At 40.1% G+C, this 20,726-nt stretch overlaps 2 protein-coding genes across 2 annotated transcripts in view; one reads left to right on the top strand and one right to left on the bottom strand.

Annotated features, from left to right (window-relative positions):
- Positions 1-7,479, top strand: part of LOC124253219 (amine oxidase [flavin-containing]-like) — a 90,356-nt gene extending 82,877 nt beyond the window's left edge. Inside the window, 2 exon segments of the mRNA XM_046686944.1 lie at positions 1,077-1,139; positions 4,115-7,479. Coding sequence (XP_046542900.1) covers positions 1,077-1,139; positions 4,115-4,258 — 207 coding nt within the window. The 3' untranslated portion in view covers positions 4,259-7,479.
- Positions 7,480-13,476: 5,997 nt separating this feature from the next.
- LOC124253208 (transcription initiation factor TFIID subunit 6-like) overlaps positions 13,477-20,726 on the bottom strand; it is a 31,907-nt gene continuing 24,657 nt past the window's right edge. Inside the window, exons 11-12 of the mRNA XM_046686937.1 lie at positions 15,491-15,670; positions 13,477-14,715 (exon numbers count right to left, since the gene is read on the bottom strand). Of these exons, the coding sequence (XP_046542893.1) occupies positions 14,260-14,715; positions 15,491-15,670 (636 nt within the window). The 3' untranslated portion in view covers positions 13,477-14,259. The remainder of the gene's footprint in view (positions 14,716-15,490; positions 15,671-20,726) is intronic.

A 20,726-nucleotide genomic window follows, 5' to 3' on the forward strand; every position in this document is an offset into this window, starting at 1 on the left:
AACTTTTGACAGGCCCGAGCAAAGGTCAACTAGCATTTTGCTAGCGGGCAGGCACTTATTTCGAACACTGGCAATACACAGAATATTATATTTGTATCTGTATCATACTATGTTTACAACACTCGTGCCTAAATATCGGTATATCCCTCGCTCTCGCTCAGGAAATACCAACATTTAGGCACTCGTGTCGTAAACATTGTACGACATGGGCACTCATATAATATCCTATATTTATTCTGATGGGTTGTAATAACATGTCAGTTGTTGTCATCATTCTTAATATTTTGTTAGTTGTTTACTACTAGTTATATTCAAAGCCTGAAATGAATGACATCTGTTGTAAAATTTACGGCAGCAATGTGTGAGAGACAGTGCTGGTTCATCAGGTAGCTTGTCCTAGTGTCAACTTGAATACTGTTGGCTCATGTTGAATGACAGGCTTAGTTATGTTTCACACATAGACAATTAATTGCTTGTGGGGGCGGTGGGGTAGACTTGTGGTTAAGGCGTTCAATCGTCATGCCAAAGACATGGGTTTGATTCCCTACGTGGGTACAATGTGTAAAGCCCATTTCTGGTGTACCCCGCCGTGATATCGAAGGAATATTGCTAAAAGTGACATAAAGTAAACTCACTCACTGTTTATGATATTCAATGTTGAACAATGTAACCCTAGAGCATCGTGTAGGCACAAGAACAGGTACAACACCAGAACATCATGCGTAACTCTAGCATATCATGTTCGGAGCAATGTAACCCTAGAGCATCGTGTAGGCACAAGAACAGGTACAACACCAGAACATCATGCGTAACTCTAGCATATCATGTTACAGAGCAATGTAACTCTAGAGCATCGTGTAGGCACAAGAACAGGTACAACACCAGAACATCATGCGTAACTCTAGCATATCATGTACAGAGCAATGTAACCCTAGAGCATCGTGTAGGCACAAGAACAGGTACAACACCAGAACATCGTGCGTAACTCTAGCATATCATGTTCGGACAATGCAAACCTAGAGAATTTGTCCATGTATCTCGTTTCATTTTCATGCTGTATCCCTTTCTGTTCCCAGATTCTCCACACCATGGGCAAAATCAGGGCTGACCAAATCTGGCAGACAGAGCCAGAAGATGCGGTAAGATGTTCATCTATTGGTTGAGTATACAGCACTGCTCTCAGCAATATTCCAACAACATGATGGCAAGATATTTGATAGATAGCTTCTTTTTTTATGGATCATTAAGCTTCTTGTTTCTAGTGGTTTTGGCTTGTCAGCGGAGACCAGCGTACAATGTGTGGATCATGTCCCCACGGGATATTGCTGGAATATTGCTAAAAGCGGCGTAAAACCAAACTCAGTCAGTCAGTCTAAATGCCGCTAAAAGACATTCTACCATGACTACGTGAAATACTCAAATTTGATTAGACAAACAATAAAATTAGACACTATCCATCCTGGATTGAAAATGCGTCACCGCTTCACTGCGCACGTGTACAACACTGCCGCACAACTTCAGCTTGACCACCAACATGGCTAATATCAACACAACAGACGTGATGGAAATGCTTATAAAACATTTATTAAACTCGAAAAAAAACAATTATATGATTTTTCCTCCACAATTATTAGGGAACCTCACTATCACATTACCTTGTATTATAAAAATATTAAAATTCAATTACAATGCACAGCCCCAAACATAAACAAACAATATCTAACTCATAAATCAGAAAGCCTTGTAAAAATACATCCCTATCTATACAAAATTTGCAGCAAAATGTTACGTTGAGGGTACAGTAACACATGATGGCAGCCTGTAAATAATCAAGTCTGGACCAAGCAATCCAGTGTTTTAACAACCTTAGCGGTAAGACAAACTTATATCTATGTTAAGATTTAAGATCACTTTGTACAATGGCACCCATGTGCCAAGACCTTTTAGATCACCTCACTGGAAATGAAAGTCATAGTCTGTTTACTTGGCATCTCAAAAACCACATCTCCCATAATGATGAAACTTTACATACTTCTTCCTGTCAATGTTGACAACAGAATTTGTTCAAGAGATTAATTCATCAATTTGGCTACTGACGGCAACTAATTGGCTATTTTGTTGACATTTCAAACTATTTCAAAGTAAAGTGCTGTAGCACTTTAGTAAACATCATTTATGATGAACACACTTATAATTAACGGATAAAACAAACTGTTTTGTTTTTAACCTGACCACTTGCTGTATAGGTTAGTCAAAATGCTCATAACGAACGACCATTATAACGAACTACCATTATAACTAGGGGTGGGTATTGCAGATAATTTTCATATTGCAATGCGAAAGCATATATTGCGATATGTATTGCAAGAAGTGTTTTTTAACAAAAACTACTTATAATCGAGTTAATGCTTGATTTATGAAAGCAAAAACACAACAAAATCACTATGCTTGATTAAGCTTTAATAAAAACTTTTAATCATGACAAAATAAAATGTAAATAATATTTGGCACAAATGAAACAAGGAAATATCCGAAGATTTCCGAGTGTTACAAAGTTTTGCGAATGCATGTCAAAATACAGGTTTTCGATCAGCGTATCGCAATAGGTTCCCACCCTGTGTCCTCCCCGCGAATTTATCCTTAGATGTCATTGATGTGTTGTTTTTTAGAAAAATTATGAAGGGTTCTAGGAGAACAATACAGTGACGTCAGGATCAAGGGAGATAACTCAGGGGTAGATTAGGTATACCACTAGGAATAGCTATGACTTAGTGTTAAAATTTCTTTTGATTTTCTGTATGTATTCTGTGAATCCACAGGAATAAGGCTACCATAATCCAGAGGGAATGTTTACGTTATAATTAGGCGACTATGCTTGTCATAAGAGGCGACTAACGGGATCGGGTGGTCAGGCTTGCTGACTTGGTTGACACATGTCATTGGTTCCCAATTGAGCAGATTGATGCTCATGCTGTTGATCACTGGTTTGTCTGGTCCAGACTCCTTTATTTACAGACCACCGCCATATAGCTGGAATATTGCTGAGTGTGCGTAAAACCAAAGTCACTCACTCACTCATTATATTATCATTCACTTATTTTTATATTTCATTAATTTACTTATCCCTACTTATTCCAAATTGGCTTATCTCAAAATCATTACTATATTTGAAACTTTAACTAAAGTCCCAGTTTTTACTTGGATGTCCATATCCATTCAAAATTTTATTCCCTCACTCATGGCTTTAAATATGGCATCCATGTTGGCGACATCAACTTAACAGTCGGAAGCAGACATAAACATCAACACAACAGCAACCCAACACAATATCTATATCAAATGCTGTATCATCTATCATTCCACTATATTGCCTTATTCTATATTCAAAAGACAAGGTTTTAAAAGGGGTATACTTGGGCCATGGAATTGTCTGACACATGTTTCATTCACCAAAAGTGATTATGGATTAGTAAACAAGCTTATGTAAATAATGTTCCACTACATTATACATAAATACAACAAATATTAGATTAGAGAATTCCCCCCTTTTGATATAGGAACAAGGGTGGGGAAGAAGTGGCCTAGCTAGTCCAGAATCTCCCCCCTTTTCATAGAAAACAGAATGAAAAAATACTAGTTTAAATAAGGGGGAAACTTTGGCCTGGGGGGGAAAGTTTGGCCTAGGCCAAACTTTCCCTGGGTAAGAATATCCTAGGACAAAACTTCCCCGGGGAAAGTTTGGCCTAGGCCAGATTCTCCCCGGGGAAACTTTAGACCGGCGAAGAAATTGCCTGCTAAACCGGTAAACCGGTTATATTGCACAACCCTAATGATAATGGACTACTGTTATAATGAACTACTGTAAAAATGAACTAAACAAGACACCCCTGAGTTCGTGATAACCTTAGTTTACTGCATTTGTAGACATATTTGTTTGTTATTTAACGATGCACTCAGCAATATTCCAGCTATGTGGTGGCGGTCTGCAAATAATTGAGTCGGTATCGGACAATCCAGTGATCAACAGCATGAGCATCAATGTATACAATTGGGAGGATTTATAAACAAATTCATCAAACATAACTGAAGAAATCTGTCATTTTTTCTTTTCCAGGAAGTGAAACCACGGCCATTCGACAGCTCCTTCTGGGAAAGAAATGCTCCATCAGTCCCTGGGTTGTTGAAACTTCTCGGCGTGACAACACTGTTATCAGCCGCAGGGGCTGGAGGATATGCGTATCACAAATACTTCCGATAAACCAACAACAATGTGGTCGAATCTACCCATCGAAGCAAAACTGAACTGTCATCACACCTCAGATACAGCCGAATCAGGGATGGATGCCACGTCCAAGCCATCCGATATTGATTATTAGTCTTCAGGAAAGTACAACCTAACGAATTCTACAATATTTTTAGACTTGTCTTACATTACCATCAGGAAGTTGATCATTTACACTCGTTGCCACTCGCCCCGTTCCATAACCAGTCTGCAAGAAGACTCGTCCCCCTCCTATTGAAGAAAGCTATGTATTATGTATGTAATAATTGACCAACCAATCAGAATGTGTGTATGATTGCAAGTACTTCAGTCAAAGAATCCTTTTGGAATTTTTGTATTTTACACATATTGTGTACATGTATCTAAAATCATCCCTAAAATACAGTTGTGCTTGATCATACTGTTTATCAGTACAAGTGAGATGTGTTTTAGAAAGCAGGTGTAATATTTATGATATCTGGGGAAATATATGTGAAACATTACACGAGTTCACAAATCTTTTAGCTATACCTGTTTGAGCTCAGATTGAACCCGTCACAAAAATAGTCGTAAAAAAATATGGAGTTGCTATTTGGGTTGTCTCGGAAAAATATGAGTTGGTCGCGAAAGTAACTTGGACTAACAATATAACTAGAAGCGTTTGTTTGTATGACATTCAGCTGGGCCATGTATCACTTTGTCATGTTTATTTGCCAAAATATCATTGACCTGCCTCACTATTTGAAAACATATGTTAATGTAAACTTGCTATTATCAGCTCTGATATAATCTGACTTATATTTCAAGGGTTGAAATGGACTTCCATTAATCCATAGTACAGTAACATAAAAATCAGTGCATCAGTGCAAATATCCATCAATGTAAAATTATTAAACAATAAAATTTAGATTAAAGCCAAAACAAACAAATATTTTGGTTTCCTATTTCTGAACCTCCCCAAATTTGGTAGATAAGATTACATTTTTACCTTTTGTGTTTTGTTTGTGCACACATTTAATAATCCAATTCAGTTTAGTAAATACATACAAGAGTAAGTTGGAGATCCTGAGGAAACAGGTTTTGGTTTAGGAGCTCCAAATTGGGTGTGAGGGTTCCGGATGTGGGTCACCAATTCCAAATTAAGTTTGGGATTTCTGGAGTTGGGTAGGACCTCCAGGGTTGGGGGTTCGAGATTAAGGGTGGGGATAACAGATTAAGTTCAGGATTTACAGAGTAAGTTCAGGGTTGGTGACTCCAGATAAGAATAATTCTGGAGACACTCATGTTCTTTTGTCGAATGCTTATACTTCGAGGAGCAAGATCAGATTTGGAATTTTTAAAAATAATAGTTCTATTTGATAGGAATACAAATCACCATCTTTAACATACCATGCACTAAATTCAAGAACTAAAGCGTCTTCTGAATGATTTCACTTCACACAGTTACTGGCTGAAATGAAGATGAGATTCATCTGAACATAATAAGAGAATCTCAGTCTCAAATAGAAACAGGCCTGCCTCATTGGAATAGCTTTGATGTGTTCACATGTCTTTATTAAACGAAGCCAAAATATGTAAAATGTCTGTCCCTCTTCATACAAGATCCTGGATTTCAAAACACTTTTACAAGATTTGCAGATGAAACTTGACTCGTCTCCTTTTAAAAAAACTTTACCCAAAATCAGCTTATTTGACTTTGTGTTTGAGACTAAAAGCTTTTCTGGAGCTATAGTCTTTCTAGGATAAAACAAATGTATTGTTTAAGATAAAACAAGTTTATTGTTTTTCAAACAACTGTTGGAACCTGTTTTTATGATTTCTTAAGAAGATGCAATCAGTTTTACTTCCCTTAAAATCTTAAAACCCATAGTTGTTTTAATATCACTGTACAGAAAATCCAGAATAGACATTTTCAATGAATTGTTACACAGTAGAATATTTTTGTAACTTTTCTAAATTTTGTACCGCAAAAATAGGAAAGACTAGCTCATCTTCAGGTTGTGCTGTATTCAACTGTCCATGTTCATAGATATATTGATATTTTAAAGTTTGAGAATTTCACATTTGAATGTTGTTGCGTGTATTTTATGTATTGTTTTAGCAAAGTATAGACATTGTTGACTGTTGTTTATGAAAATCACTTTATGAAACACCTCATTATTTGCTTGAAAGAATATGTTGTTTCTTTATTCATAAAGATGTGGTATCAGGTCAAAGGTGGTTGGAGAAATAGATTTTCACCAGTTAGCCAAATTAATTGAGAAGATGGGGATGATGGGATGAATGTTCAGTTCAGTTTTATGACAAGTAGTATTTAGTTTCAGCATAAAAAGATGTTCTGATGTTATTTTTCAGAAACTTTATAACGCAGGTTATCCCAGATGCTTCAATTTGTATTTGTTTCTTGTTTGTTTTGTGTTGAAATCCAGCTGCATTTTAGTGGTCTGTAAATAATCCAATCTGGACCAGACAATCCAGTGATTGACGAGAGCATCATTCTACGAAACTTGACATGAATCAGCGTGCCTGACCAACCGATCACATTAGTCACCTTATAACAAGCAAGGGTTACCGAAGACTAAACCCAGAACTTTACAGATGCTCCACACAGTAAAGAAGATAGCTTAATGTGTAGCATTATTTTGATCTCAATCCAAGTGTAAATCCTATCATTAACACTCTGGCCAGGATAAAATAAAATATCTTTGGATTCTGCAAAAATTAAACCTGATGTAACGACGTCTTTGATAGGCATTTTTAGAAGTGTGACAATTACGACTGCTAGTTGATATCTGTCTCGATTCACATCTACTTTTTGTTCAGGAAGTCACGTCAGTGATGAAAGTGGTCAGAATAAAGTTATGTTTGTGTACAAAATGGATTGTAAAGTAATTACCTTACTTATTCAGAATCTATGAAATCCAATCACAACTTTTATAGTATTACAATGGTTACCTGAAAATTACACTGATGCCTTTTCTGTCATCTGTAAAATTTTGTTCACTAAATCAGTAAATAAATCAATCTTAAGAATGCCTGTTACCATGGTAACTGCTTATTTAAGTTTCATTTGTATGAGATATGGGGTACCTGGAGGTTGCAGCATGGTTTTGATAACTTTCTTTGAAGGACAACTAGATCTAGAGAAATTATTTTGTAGACTTAGCAAATTTGTTACATTAAATTTACTTTGGAAATAAACGTTATTTCACCTTGAATCAGCTTGTTTCTTCTATTTCAATACACTTGGTTGGTTGGTTTGTTGTTTAAGACCTCACTCAGCAATATTCCAGCTATATGGCAGTGGTCTGTAAATAATTGAGTCTGAACCAGACAATCCAGTGATCAACATGAGCATCCATCTACACAATGCGGAAGATGGTTTGAGATGTATTGATCTGCATGGGTTGTTTTTGTGTACACGGTGGTTTGATGGCATCATCTGAATATCAACCAGATGAGCGAAGAGTGAGTGAGTGAGTATGGTTTTACGCCGCTTTTAGCAATATTCCAGCAATATCACGGTGGGGGACACCAGAAATGGGTTTCACATATTGTACCCATGTGGGGAATCGAACCCGGGTCTTAAATGAGCGAAGAACATATCAACATATCTACAAGAAATTGAACACCGGAAGAAAGTTTTTGTAGAACTACACCATTATCCAGTCCAAATAGTCAACAGAACCATTGCAGCAACTATCACCCTCCTGAAACAAACAGTCCAGCCTCAAAAACCTTCTCCATGATAATGGAAGAAAATAACCGTTAACGTCAAAGATCCCGACAGCGAAATGTGTTATATATAAACTGATGTCAAAAACCCTTTAAAACTGATTGAAGTCGACCTGGAGTAAAAAAACTACACAAGATAGACGCATATGAAATCAAATTTATTGACCTCAAAAGATGACATGTCAAGAAAATAACAGAACACTGGAACATAAACTGATGTAAAGAACAGATGAAGTCGACAGTAAAAACTACACAAGATAGGCTTTTCAAATTTTTGAAAAGATGACGATTTATTCAACAAACACTGGAGCACCGCGGTGACCATACACTGCATACAACATTGTTGCGTTTTTTTTGGGCTATGTATTTCACATTAAATTTGTTTCACCTAGTTTTTCAGATTCGATATTTTTAGGTTTGAGAGTTGTATAGTTTTTTTGGGACATCAGTTTATAATAAACTGATTGTGGACAGGAGTTATATCGCCGAAGAACCTGAGCCATCAAGAATGAAAGATAATCATATTTCCTTGACTATTTCGACAACATATCAGTCATCTCTGTTGCATCAAATCAAACCCTAGTCATCACAACTTCAATGACATCACCATTGCTAACAATCAAACTGACTTCAGCTAACGCCAACTTACTGAATCATCGAAAACCCACCATTAAACTTGATCAAGGATATTTCATCCAATCAACCTACAATGCTCAGAAAAATGTTCCACGGAAACCTACCATCCAGTTCACAGACAAGTTCAATTTGCCACTTGTGCCATGCCTGATAATCAGAGATGCCAACCCTAATTTAGCCCAATTAGTATTTTGCCCAAAACCCGATGCAAAAATTAGTATTAACCTTTCCAAAGAATTTTCATATTTAACAAAGAATATTGGAAATTTTAACTATAAATTGTATATTTATAGTATGACCAGAAATTATTGAGAATTTTAGGAATATGTTTAATTGGATTTCTAGTATAGAACAACCTTGACCAGCTATCAAGTGCTTGGTTTCATTCAAGAGAGACAACTCCGTTAATCCTTTTTCATTAGTTTGTGAAGAGTTATCCCCCTTTGTTTACTTGCTAGCAGACGACATTTTCAGTGATCCTCAGTATGGATGATTTAGAGAAGAGGAAGTTGATTTTAGAGTATTATAAGAAGGACATCAGATCAGCTAAAGTGATTTCAAGTAGAACAGGCATCCCTTTGTCCACTGTTTATCGTGTTTTGAAAAATATTGCAAATGGATATGGCATTGAGCACCAGGGAGGCGCAGGTAGGCCCAGAAAATTGACTGTCGGTGACAGGGAGGCTGCTTGGTATTCTTGTTTCTAAAAACAAACGAAGGAGTTTAGAAAACTTAAGGCTGGATATGATTGATAGAGGAACTGTGGCTGTCTGTAAGGAGACAATTAGAACTGAGCTGCATGCAATGGGTTGGCAGAAAAGTTGAGGAATTCCATCACTGATCATGAAACCTGAACAAAAGGAGCGAAGGTTGAACTGGTGCTTACAGCATAGAAATTTTAACTGGGACAATGTGATTTTCTCAGATGAAAGTTCTGTGTGGCTGTTTCCTAATACACTGAAATTCTGGACCAAACAAACTGAAAAACCTTTGTATCAACGGCCAAAGTACAGTCCGAAATTTAACGTGTGGGGTGGCATATCTGTGTTGGGGGCAACGCCCCTCTGTGTGTTTGATTTCTATGGAAATTTTTGGATTTTCCAGCAGGACAACGACCCAAAACATCGTTCAAAGCATTCACAGGCCTGGTTTCGGACCCAAAATATGACATTATTAGATTGGCCAAGCTATAGCCCTGACCTAAATCCAATAGAAAATGTTTGGGGACTTATGAAGGAAAGTGTCAATAAGAAAAATCTGACAAATATTGCTGAAATGAAAGAAGAGGTGGTCCGATATTGGGACAGCATGGACCACGACTTTCTAACTTCTTTAATAAGTAAGTATGCCCCGCCGCATTGAAGCCTGCATTGCTGCCCATGGTGACTTGACAAAATACTAACTGTTCACCTGTCTTTGAATCTGAAGTTATGTTCTGCTAATATTCACATTTAATACGTGAGTAATGAGTGAAAAAAATAATTTTTTTACAATCTTTAAATTCTCAATAATTTCTGGTTGTACTGTATATACTTATCCTATCTCACGACTTGCAACTCTCTCTCTTCATTTGACCATGAGTGGAAACGAATTTAACTTTGCTCCAGGCCTTCCTTGTCCCTGTCCCCGTGCTGTGCATGCCTTCCTGCCTTAGCCATGCTCACTAGTCCGTGACAGCACGTGGCATGCGCAGTCCTCACCCACGTGATCACCTTCCATACTCATTCTCGATTTTGGAGCCATAAAAGGACAAAACTGGAACAGTGGTAATCTAAGTAGTGGGGAGGTAGGGTGGGACTTTATCGCGTGAGATAGGATAAGTATATAAATATACAATTGATAGTTAAAATTTCCAAATTTTTAAACTTATCCTATCTCACGACTTGCACTTATCCCATGGTTGGAAGGTGTGTCATAGATTACCCGAAGTTCAAGTGATAACAGCTAAGCGTTATGTCGAAACAACCGTAGGAAACAACTACAAGGCAGGCCAATAACTACCAAAGTTACTACGTGCGAGGGTTAGTTCGAACCCATAGACTTACTAAGCACAAATGCTCCCAGGGACCGGGATTCCCGAGCAATGTGGTGTTCAGTCAATACCTTTACGAAAGTGAAAGGACGCAGCTTAGCGAGTGTAATCAGTCGCATCGCCAAGATTTCCAAGGTACTCCCGTAATAAAAGTCTAACGACTAGTATCGGGCCAGCCCCTGCTTCGAAACAACCCCCACAGACACCGTCCCGTGGAGGGTGAAAGGGTAATTGAATCGGAAAAACTTGCAATTTTAACGTTCAGTACCACAACATCATCTTATGACTTCCACTTCTTACCACAGTAAGATCACATAGATGTGTATAGGTACTTAGGAGCATGAACGCTACGAAGTGTAACACTTCGAGAAGGACTCACTTCACTGACGTAATTACTCCGTGGAGCAGAGGACAGTAAGTGAGGTGGCGACTCTCCAGAGTCTCAAAATAAAATGAGAGGAGAAATCTAAATCCCGGAAGAATCAAAGACGCAAAACAGAAATAAGTTTCAGATTTATTCAGATTGTACACAAGCAGAAACGATAGCGACTGGTGATCATCTGCGCTAATGGGTATCCATATAGCATCGTAGCACAAGGAAATTCATAATCTGTGATGTTGTGCCGCTGACAACTGTTGGGCAAGGATGAGTGGTCCAAACTGATGAAGGCCTTGAATATCCATCACCGACACATCTCTGTGGTAATGAGACGAAAATACAGTGTCAGAACGCCCAAAACAACCCTCCATTATAGCAGTTAACGAGCAGTTACTATGCAACGACATAGTAGAAGCCAATGCCCTGGTTTCATGAGGGTTGGATGCCGTAGGTGGCGGTCAAAGGAAATGAGTGTTGAACGCCTTCATATTGAATATGAGACGCATCTTGCTTGAGTTTTTCTTTGGCACAAGAAAATCCTGGAGCTATGCACACCGGATCGAAGCGTTCTACCGCATGTTTCTCCAGTAGAGTTGAGATTGTGGACGAAAGGACTGCAGCCTGATCCTGAGGATACGTTCGCTGCAAAGGTTGAATGGTGAGGGGTGGTTCCCCGACAACAGGCATTCGATAGCCGTGAAGAAGAGTCATTGTGACAAATGGATCCCCTAGAAACTCCCAGTTGGGAGCAAACAGATCTAACCTCCTGCCTACAGGGGAATCGAACACCAGAATCGCCGGAACCGGCAGAACCAATCCAAGCTCTGACTTCTGCAAGTCACTGTTTGGAGTTTTTACTTCCAGTTCCAGCGTCGGGTCTAAATGGGCGACGTGAAGTGGAACCATGAAAAGGCTTCCTGCCCCTGCCTCGTGCTTGAGAAGACGCCTTGTCTTTCAAACAGTCATGAAGGTCTGGATTGGAAGGGGTGAACACCATATTCCCCTGAAAAAGAATCTATCTTCCCATGTGTGGTGTTCCGACGGTGCCGCTTAGAGTCTTGAAGTTGAATTCCAACAGATCTACAGATACTTGAAACTGATTAAGACGGTCTACTTTGGATGCGACTTCTGCAATAGACCCACTGAACACCGTATCTCCCGACCACGGTTGACGAAACAATTCAGCCTTGAATCTATCTTCCCATGAGGATAAATTCAAAGGGCCCCAGCGCCGCATGGAAAGTAGATAGACAAAGAAATGAGAAAGTTGCCCCAAGACCACCTGGAATTGAAAGAAACGGATCTACGAGATAAAGTAGATCGCAAATCTTCCGTTCCAAATCTTGTGTAGAGGAAATATCAGTCATTACCACCCTTGCATGCCCATGAGAACTTGAGCTAGGTGAGGGAAGTGTCCCCAAAAGCCTTTTAACATTCTCAGACAAATAGGAATCAGACGAAGCGTCCATAAAATCTTCGTCAGGAGAGACGGGAGATTTAGAACGGCGAGCAGGTAGGGTGGGGCGATCTAAACATTGTTTTTTAGCGGGAGATGGACCAGATCCCGCAGAAGCATTCCTGGCCCTATCTGCCAAACGTCTGGCACAAGCACGTTTGTAAGCTTTAAAATCCTCCTTAGACAGTCCTGAACACTTAGGACAACGTTTGTCCCAATCACAACAACCCACACAATCAACACACGATGTGTGTGGGTCCCAAGCTGAAAAGACTTTATTACAATGGGCGCAAAACTTTCGTTTTCTGGCCTGAACAGGCTTATCCATGTTGAGCAATTCTCAGACACCAAAAAAAAAAATAATTTCACATCCACTCTGTCGAGCGACAAGATAGAGAATGAGTATGTAAGGTGATCACGTGGGTGAGGACTGCGCATGCCACGTGCTGTCACGGCCTAGTGAGCATGGCTAAGGCAGGAAGGCAATGCACAGCTCGGGGACAGGGACAAGGAAGGCCTGGAGCAAAGTTTAATTCGTTTCCACTCATGGTCGAATGAAAAGAGAGAGTTGCAAGTCGTGAGATAGGAGAAGTATATACAGTACAACCAGAAATTATTGAGAATTTAAAGATTGTAAATTTTTCACATTGTATTAAATGTACATATTAGCAGAACATAACTCCAGATTAAAAAACGTGAGAGTCTTATGAGCAAGGCGTGAGCAGCTTTGTACGGAATCAATTTCATCGTCATGCAATGCATGTGCACTAGCCTACATCTACTCTACCATTCACAGACCAAATGGGTTTGCTCATTGCCGTGCACCGCCTACTTCTCATAAACGCGTTCTCTACACCGGTCCAACTTAACCTTGTTTGCCAGTAGTGTTCATCTGACATAATGATGGTGTTCTATGTCTGTCACCAATTTAGTAAATTTAACAGTTAACAATAAATACCAATAACACAAGACATCTGTGACCAGCATGTTGTTTTATTTACAAAAGAGAAGATAATGATGCATTAATTTGTGATCTACAGTAATTCTGTTTCAAATACATATACATATCCATATGTAAGCTGATTAAACATCAATGTGGGTCACCTTGTAGGGAATGTCAGTATGGATGAAATTTACAAAAATTTCCTAAAAAAATATATGATTCTTGTCAACTGATGATCACAGATCATGAGTTTGGTGAAAGCCAGAAGCATAGCCTGGATCTTAGTCAGTGTTTGATAATCAGTGCATATGCAGGAAATAATGCTTTGATCTTGCCAGAAAAGGATCACAACTCACGGCTAGTTTCATGAGACATTCAGCACTGTTTAGCTGCCAATATCTATCCCTCCAAGTTGATACAGATTATTACAATACTATATGATTGTTTCATCAGCTTTCTGCAATGCTGAATGTTTCATCAGCTTTCTGCAATGCTGAATGTTTCATCAGCTTTCTGCAATGCATGTTTCATCAGCTTTCTGCAAAGTTGAATGTTTCATCAGCTTTCTGCAATGCTGTATGTCTTCATCGATCCAAAGAGAACAACACACTATTCCTTTATGACAATGTTGGAATGGCTGTGATGTGAGAAGCAGAGATGATCCATTTATGTTTTCAGAATCGACAGTCAAGTCTCCACTGTGTGAGTGTCATATACACTATCCATGGTAATAATCCTGCTCAGAATGTTACACCCACACATTTCATCCACTTGGATCAATTTGGTCCTTAGCAATTTCTTTGACATCTTAAACCATTTATGTATCTCTCTGTTCAGGGTCCTTCTTAACAGCAAATGAAAAGTTTGAGCCTTGACCTCCAAAGACACTTTTGACTCCAAGGTCATCTGAAGCACCTGGGGTCAACACCTGACCTTGCTGTGACCCTGACCCGCCAGAGGGCAAGGACATGACCACTATTTTCTGTGGAGTAGTTCTAGGCACAGTGTTTGTGTTAGCTCCTTGAGCTGTGGTAACAAGTTTGACTATTGTAGGGGCTGACCCAGCACTGCCACTGTTGATGGTGATGTTCTGTGATGAAGGGGTGGTGGAGCGAGGCTGAGATGACACAATGACATACTTCTGGGATCCCCCCAGAGTAGGGGTGGCAGGTGTTCTGGGCATTGCCCCTGTCGGAGTGGGGAACCTGGGTGTGGTCGGGGTGCCTGGTTGGGGTGTAGATCCGGATGATTGGATCAATATCTGAGGCCGAGACTGTAAACACAGAAAATGAAGTTTCTTCATAACAGTGTGAAATGAACTTATGAAAGCAATAATGGATTCACATGTGGATTTAATTAGACTTTCCTGAAAAGAAGATTAATTAAGGCAGATTATGTATTTTGGCTAAACTGTTTTCTATCACAGAATTTCATGATAAATTGCTGGTAGAAATGAAGGAATATTTGACTTAACACTTCTGCAGACCAGTGAATAATTAATTTCATTCAATGGGAGTATGCTGTCTTAACATCCCAGATTCTGACACAAAGAGTGAGATTTGAATTTAATGCTGCATTGAACACAATCAAAGTTATACCACAGCATGTCCCTTGGGAGAAAAGCCTGTGTAAGGTCTAAAGTGTCTTATACGTTCACTACTCTGGTGAAAACCATGACACAGACATGGTTCTGATCAACCTAGAAATGATTAGAGCAAACCAGGATTCGAACCCATGATAGCTCAAGGGATGCAACCTTGCACAATGTGCATCCAAAGACATATGCATGTAGCGTCGGGGTTGAATGTAGTGCTTGCAGATAGACCAAATGTCCATATAATTGGTGATTTACCTGGATACTTTTATTGAAATATGACATGATAAAAGACATGAGCATGGTGCATGGCATTCACAACCATATAAATATGGAGAAGGTGGTTTGATAGTGAACAAAAGTCTATGCATTGAAATCCTAACTTCAGATTCCAGTCACTGAGCTGACACCTTTTGACCCAAGAGTGTAAACGTGGTACTCCTTAATGACGTACCTGCTGCAGCTGAACAGTTGGTTTGGCTGGGGTGACAGCGCAAGTGCTGACAGTGGGGGTCTGTCTCTCCTTCAGGGTAGCGTTGTACAGCAGTGCGCCCACATACCCAAACTCATTGTTGTAGTCCTCAAGCGTCTCACTCGGAGACTTCAGGTTCTTCAATACTGGTGGAACATATTTCTGTGCAGGAAGAAAACAAGGTCTATATTAGAATTCTGGAAAGTTTGTTTGTTGTTTAATGCTGCACTTTCAGATATATGGCGGCAGTCTGTAAATAATCGAGTATGAACCAGACAATCCAGTGATTGACATCATGAGCATCAACATGCACAATAGGGATACGATGACGTGTCAACCATGTCAGCGAGCCTGACCAGCCGAACCCGTTAGTCGCCTCTTACGACAAGCATGGGTTGCTGAACACCAGATCTAACCCGGATCTTCACAGGTTATTCTGGAAAGTAATAACCGTCAATAGCTAGACAGCCTTACTAATCGTTACAGCAATGTAATTTGTTAGTGGTCTGGACATGAGTTCACAAGGATAGCACATTGAACACGCATGTCAGGGTCCGTGCCGTTGAGATTGACATCCAGTGATCGAGGGAAAAAACAAAGCGCCTTTGAGCAGCTGAGCTGGACATCGGTGCTATACATATGTATGTATGTATGTATGTATGTATGTATGTATGTATGTATGTATGTATGTATGTATGTATGTATGTATGTATGTATGTATGTATGTATGTATGTATGTATGTATGTATGTATGTATGTATGTATGTATGGATGGATGGATGGATGGATGGATGGATGGATGGATGGATGCATGCATGCATAAGGTAAGATAATTCCCTGTTATAGTTGTTATTTTGATTTCCAAAGGGAAATTTGGAGGAGGAAATTTGCATCACAACAGCTCCAGTTTTTCATTCATAAAGCAGCCATACATAACATTGCAATTGGTAATCATGAAATAATCAGGATATAAATACATCAATTTAGTACACAAACATAGATATTGAATAGAATTTTGACAATTAAAAGACAAGTCATTCACAGAATTATGCAACCCTAGTGCTAAGTCTACCTTACGTCTATGTTAAGGTGTGGGACTTACAGTAACCTTAGCACGAAGATCGCTTTGTACAACGGCACCCTGTACAACGGCACCCTGTACATGAATGTTCTTCATAGAACACTCTGCTGCTCTACTGTTACAACACCACACAGATCATATGTTTTGGCTTCACTTCTATAGTCTGTACTGCCATGACTTCAGGTAATATTACCATCCACTAAACCATGAGGAGGACAGGACAAAGGACAATATTGTGTACTTGAAATAAACCTAATCAATGCTTTATGTATGTAATACTTGTGGAGCGCAATAGTGCAGTGGTAAGGCGTCTGCCTATCACGCTGAAGGCCCGGGTTTGATCCCTGGTGGAGGCACCTAGGTTCGGGTCCTGAAGTGGGCACATTTGCGTAGTATCCTTGGACAAGATACTTAAATCCATATTATCTCAGTTCACCCAGCTGTAAAATGGGTACCTGTGAGGATGTGCTGGCAATGTGAGTGCTTAGTTCATTGCATCTAACAGGCCGCATGGCTGTATACTTCCCAGGGAGTTGAAAAAGTATCAGAAAGTACGATAGTGTCCTATGACCGGGGATAGTCATGTACGTAGCGCCTGGAGCAGGGAAAGTGCCTGGATATGAGCGCCATATAAGCGGACTATTACAGCTATTACTATTACTAATACTCTGCATGGACATAATTATACTGTAAATTGCATTTATAACAAACTAACATACATGTTGTTTTCAGTCTGACACTCATGTAATTTTCTGAATAAAATTGATATTTTATACTTATCCTGACTCATGCTTATTATGGTTGTCTCCTCTCCTCCTTCTATGCGAATGATAGTGGAACACTTGAAATCCCTTGTAGTTGCCTTTAAAGCAGATGTATAAGTACACTCCCCCACGAGTTGCCTCCCTTGCACAGTTTCCCGCCAAAACAGTCACATGACTAACCATGCTTGTCACTCTCTCCGTAATATGCCCGACACGTGGATTTACCGTGAAATCCGAAGTGCCATAAGTGGGGAGGTTGGGAGGGCTTGACATCATGAGTACACCCCCCACGAGTTGCCTCCCTTGCATAGTTTCCCGCCAAAACAGTCACATGACTAACCATGCTTGTCACTCTCTCCGTAATATGCCCGACACGTGGATTTACCGTGAAATCCAAAGTGCCATAAGTGGGGAGGCTGGGAGGGCTTGACATCATGAGTCAGGATAAGTATAAAATATCAATTTTATTCAGAAAATTACATATTTTTCCTTATCCTGACTCATGGTTATTATGCTTCCAGAATCTGACGGATTGGTGGTGGGTCAGGTCACCTTCTGGGACTTATTGGCTGTCCTAGATACGTCCTGTATCTACCTCCATGGGAACTATCATACAGCACTTCTTGACAATCCTGCTCTTCCAACTTCCATCTGCCAACTCGGGGGTACCACATCTTGTCAGACTTCTTTAAGACAAGTGATTTAAGATATACTAGTGTATCCTTGCTAGATATCTATAATAACTCATGTAAGAAATATCTTCTTATCGTAAGAGTTACGACGCTTCTCACGTACAAGTACTTCTGTACAAGTACAAGATCTAAATCACTCATGTTGGTCTGTTTTAGACATAAACATGGACTCTCAACCAAGACTCTCCAGAGCGAGGTTATCAGCAAGTCACGTGATAAGAGGGTGAGATTTTCAATTCAAGGCCTCTGTGGAACCGTTAGTTGTTGTGCAACAACAAGTGGCCAAAACTGGTGAATGCCGGAAACATCTTCCGTGGCAATGTCTCTCAGGTAGTGGTTGGCAAACACCGTATCTGATTTCCAAAAGCAGCCTTCCATTATTGATGCTATCAACAATTCCCATGCAGAGCGAGAGTAGACGCCAAAGCTCTAACTTCGTGTGGGTTGGATGCACTCGGAGGTGGCAATCCTGCTACTTTGTAGGCCCTTAGTATAACGGCTCTCATCCATACTGATATTGTTGTTCTGGAGACTTCTGTGGATGTCTCTGTAGACAACGGTATAAACAGGCCGCTTGAACTTTGGTCTCATTGTTCTTGTCCGGTTAAGGTAAATTTTCAATGCTCTAACCGGACATAAAGATAAATCCTGTACATCCTCCTGTCCGAGGATTGTTGATAAGGCTGGTACATGAAAGCTGATTCTTTGCCACAAAATCCCATCTAAGTCCTAAATGTGCTGCCGCACGATGTCCTGTGTCGAACCGAGTTCGTCCAAAATCCAGCGCATGTATCTCTGATACTCAGGCTGCCGTGGCTAAGGCGAGTAGAAACAATGTTTTCTGCGTAAGTAGTTCGAGTGACGTTTGCTCTTACGGCTCGTAGGTATCATTGGTGAGATGTTGTAGTACTACATTGAGATCCCACGCAGGTGCCTTAAATTTCTTTTGCTGATCCTCCAGCTTTAAGGAACGTAATAAGGCCAGTAGTTCTGGTACTTTTGTCAATTTGCTAGGGCTGCGCAATATAACCGGTTTACCGGTATTTACCGGTTCAGACATGAAAATGATACATATTGCGATACTCTGGTTGAAAACCGGTATTTTGACTTGCATTCGGAAAACTTCGTAACACTCAGAAATCTTCGGATATTTCCTTGTTTCATTTGTGCCAAATATTCTTCACATTTTTATTTTATCATGATTAAAAGTTGTTATTAAAGCATTATCAAGCATAGTGATTTTGTTGTGTTTTTGCTCTATAAAGCAAGCATTAACTCGCTTATAAGTAGAATTTTGTTTAAAAATACTTCAGGCAATATATTGCAATACATATCGCAATACATGCTTTCGCATCGCAATATATTGCAATATGAAAATTCTGTGCAATACCCACCCCTACAATTTGCTGCCTGTCTTCATGGTCAAAACTGAGCTAATAGCCGCCAAGTACGTGGATAAGGTCGAACCTTTTAATCTCTTAGTCTGTTGTAGATGACATAAGTAATCCGCCACTCGAGGATGAGATGCTTTCGTTGCTGTGAAACCTTGATGGCCTCTCCCAGCTTCTCTGCTTGCTCGTCTGCGTACTTGAAGATGAGGGGTCTGTCGGTCAATGGAGGCGTGGCTTTCAGTTGAATTCCGTAGCCTTCTTGAAGGATCTGAGATACGTAGATGTCTTGTAGTATTCCCCAATTTTCCCAGTAACGCTGCAAACGTCCACCCACTTTCTATGGTTGCACAGGAATGGCTGGGGGTGGAAGACTCCAGTCGTTCCGAACCCCATCTTCAACGTCTCGACTCCCTGGAACCTCTGGGGGCACGTCCTCGCCCCAAGGCATTCCTGGTATTCCCGGCTGGCCGACGAAAAGAACCTCTTGCTCCTCTGGAACTAGAATATTTCCTCTCCTTTGCCTTCTGGATATTCGCAAACTTGGATTTGTTGCTGTAACGATGAGACGTCTGGCGGATGACATTCGCTAAGGTGTCGATCGACTTAATCATCATCACTTCTCTAGAGTCGTGAGTGACCTCTTTGGCAACCTCTTCAATTCCTCCGCTGAAAAGAGTGGGGGCTGACCATGGGGCTCTCAGGAGTGACTTGGTATATCTTTCGCTCCAGTTGCAGGATGACAGAAGACCTTGTCTTCTTAACAGCGTAAGGCCTGCAGATGTAGATGCCAAGTGGTCCGACATGAATTGGTGATCCCTCTTCTGGGTGAGAAGTGCAGATAAGATCATCCTATCCTCTTCAGCATGAGAGTTCTGGAACTTTGCAATGAGCGCCTCGTTGATTGCTCTCGACCTAGCCAGGCCGAAGAAAGTGCGTCTATAGTCCGTTTGTCTCAAAAGCGGACCGATGAATTGCAATCTAACTCGAAAACTAATAAACATATAATACTCAATGAAACGCTGATCATAATCAAAACATCATACCCACTCTGTGAGGTTTTTGCAGAATTTTTGTCCTAAAAATAAAAAAGTTGTTTATCAAACTATCATTAAAATATTGACACAGTTCACTGTTTGTTACGAGGGAGGAGTGCAGAGAAAGGGACAGCCAGGTGTGCGAGAAGCACGTTCACAGACAAAGTTATTTATTCATTAACCTGTCCTGTGCCGTCTCCATCCGTTCTCGAACACCTGGCTGTCCCTTTCTCTGCACTCCTCCCTCGTAACAAAC

Source organism: Haliotis rubra, unplaced genomic scaffold (assembly GCF_003918875.1).
Source record: "Haliotis rubra isolate DU_JTF1 unplaced genomic scaffold, ASM391887v1 Scf535, whole genome shotgun sequence".
NCBI lineage: Eukaryota > Metazoa > Mollusca > Gastropoda > Lepetellida > Haliotidae > Haliotis > Haliotis rubra.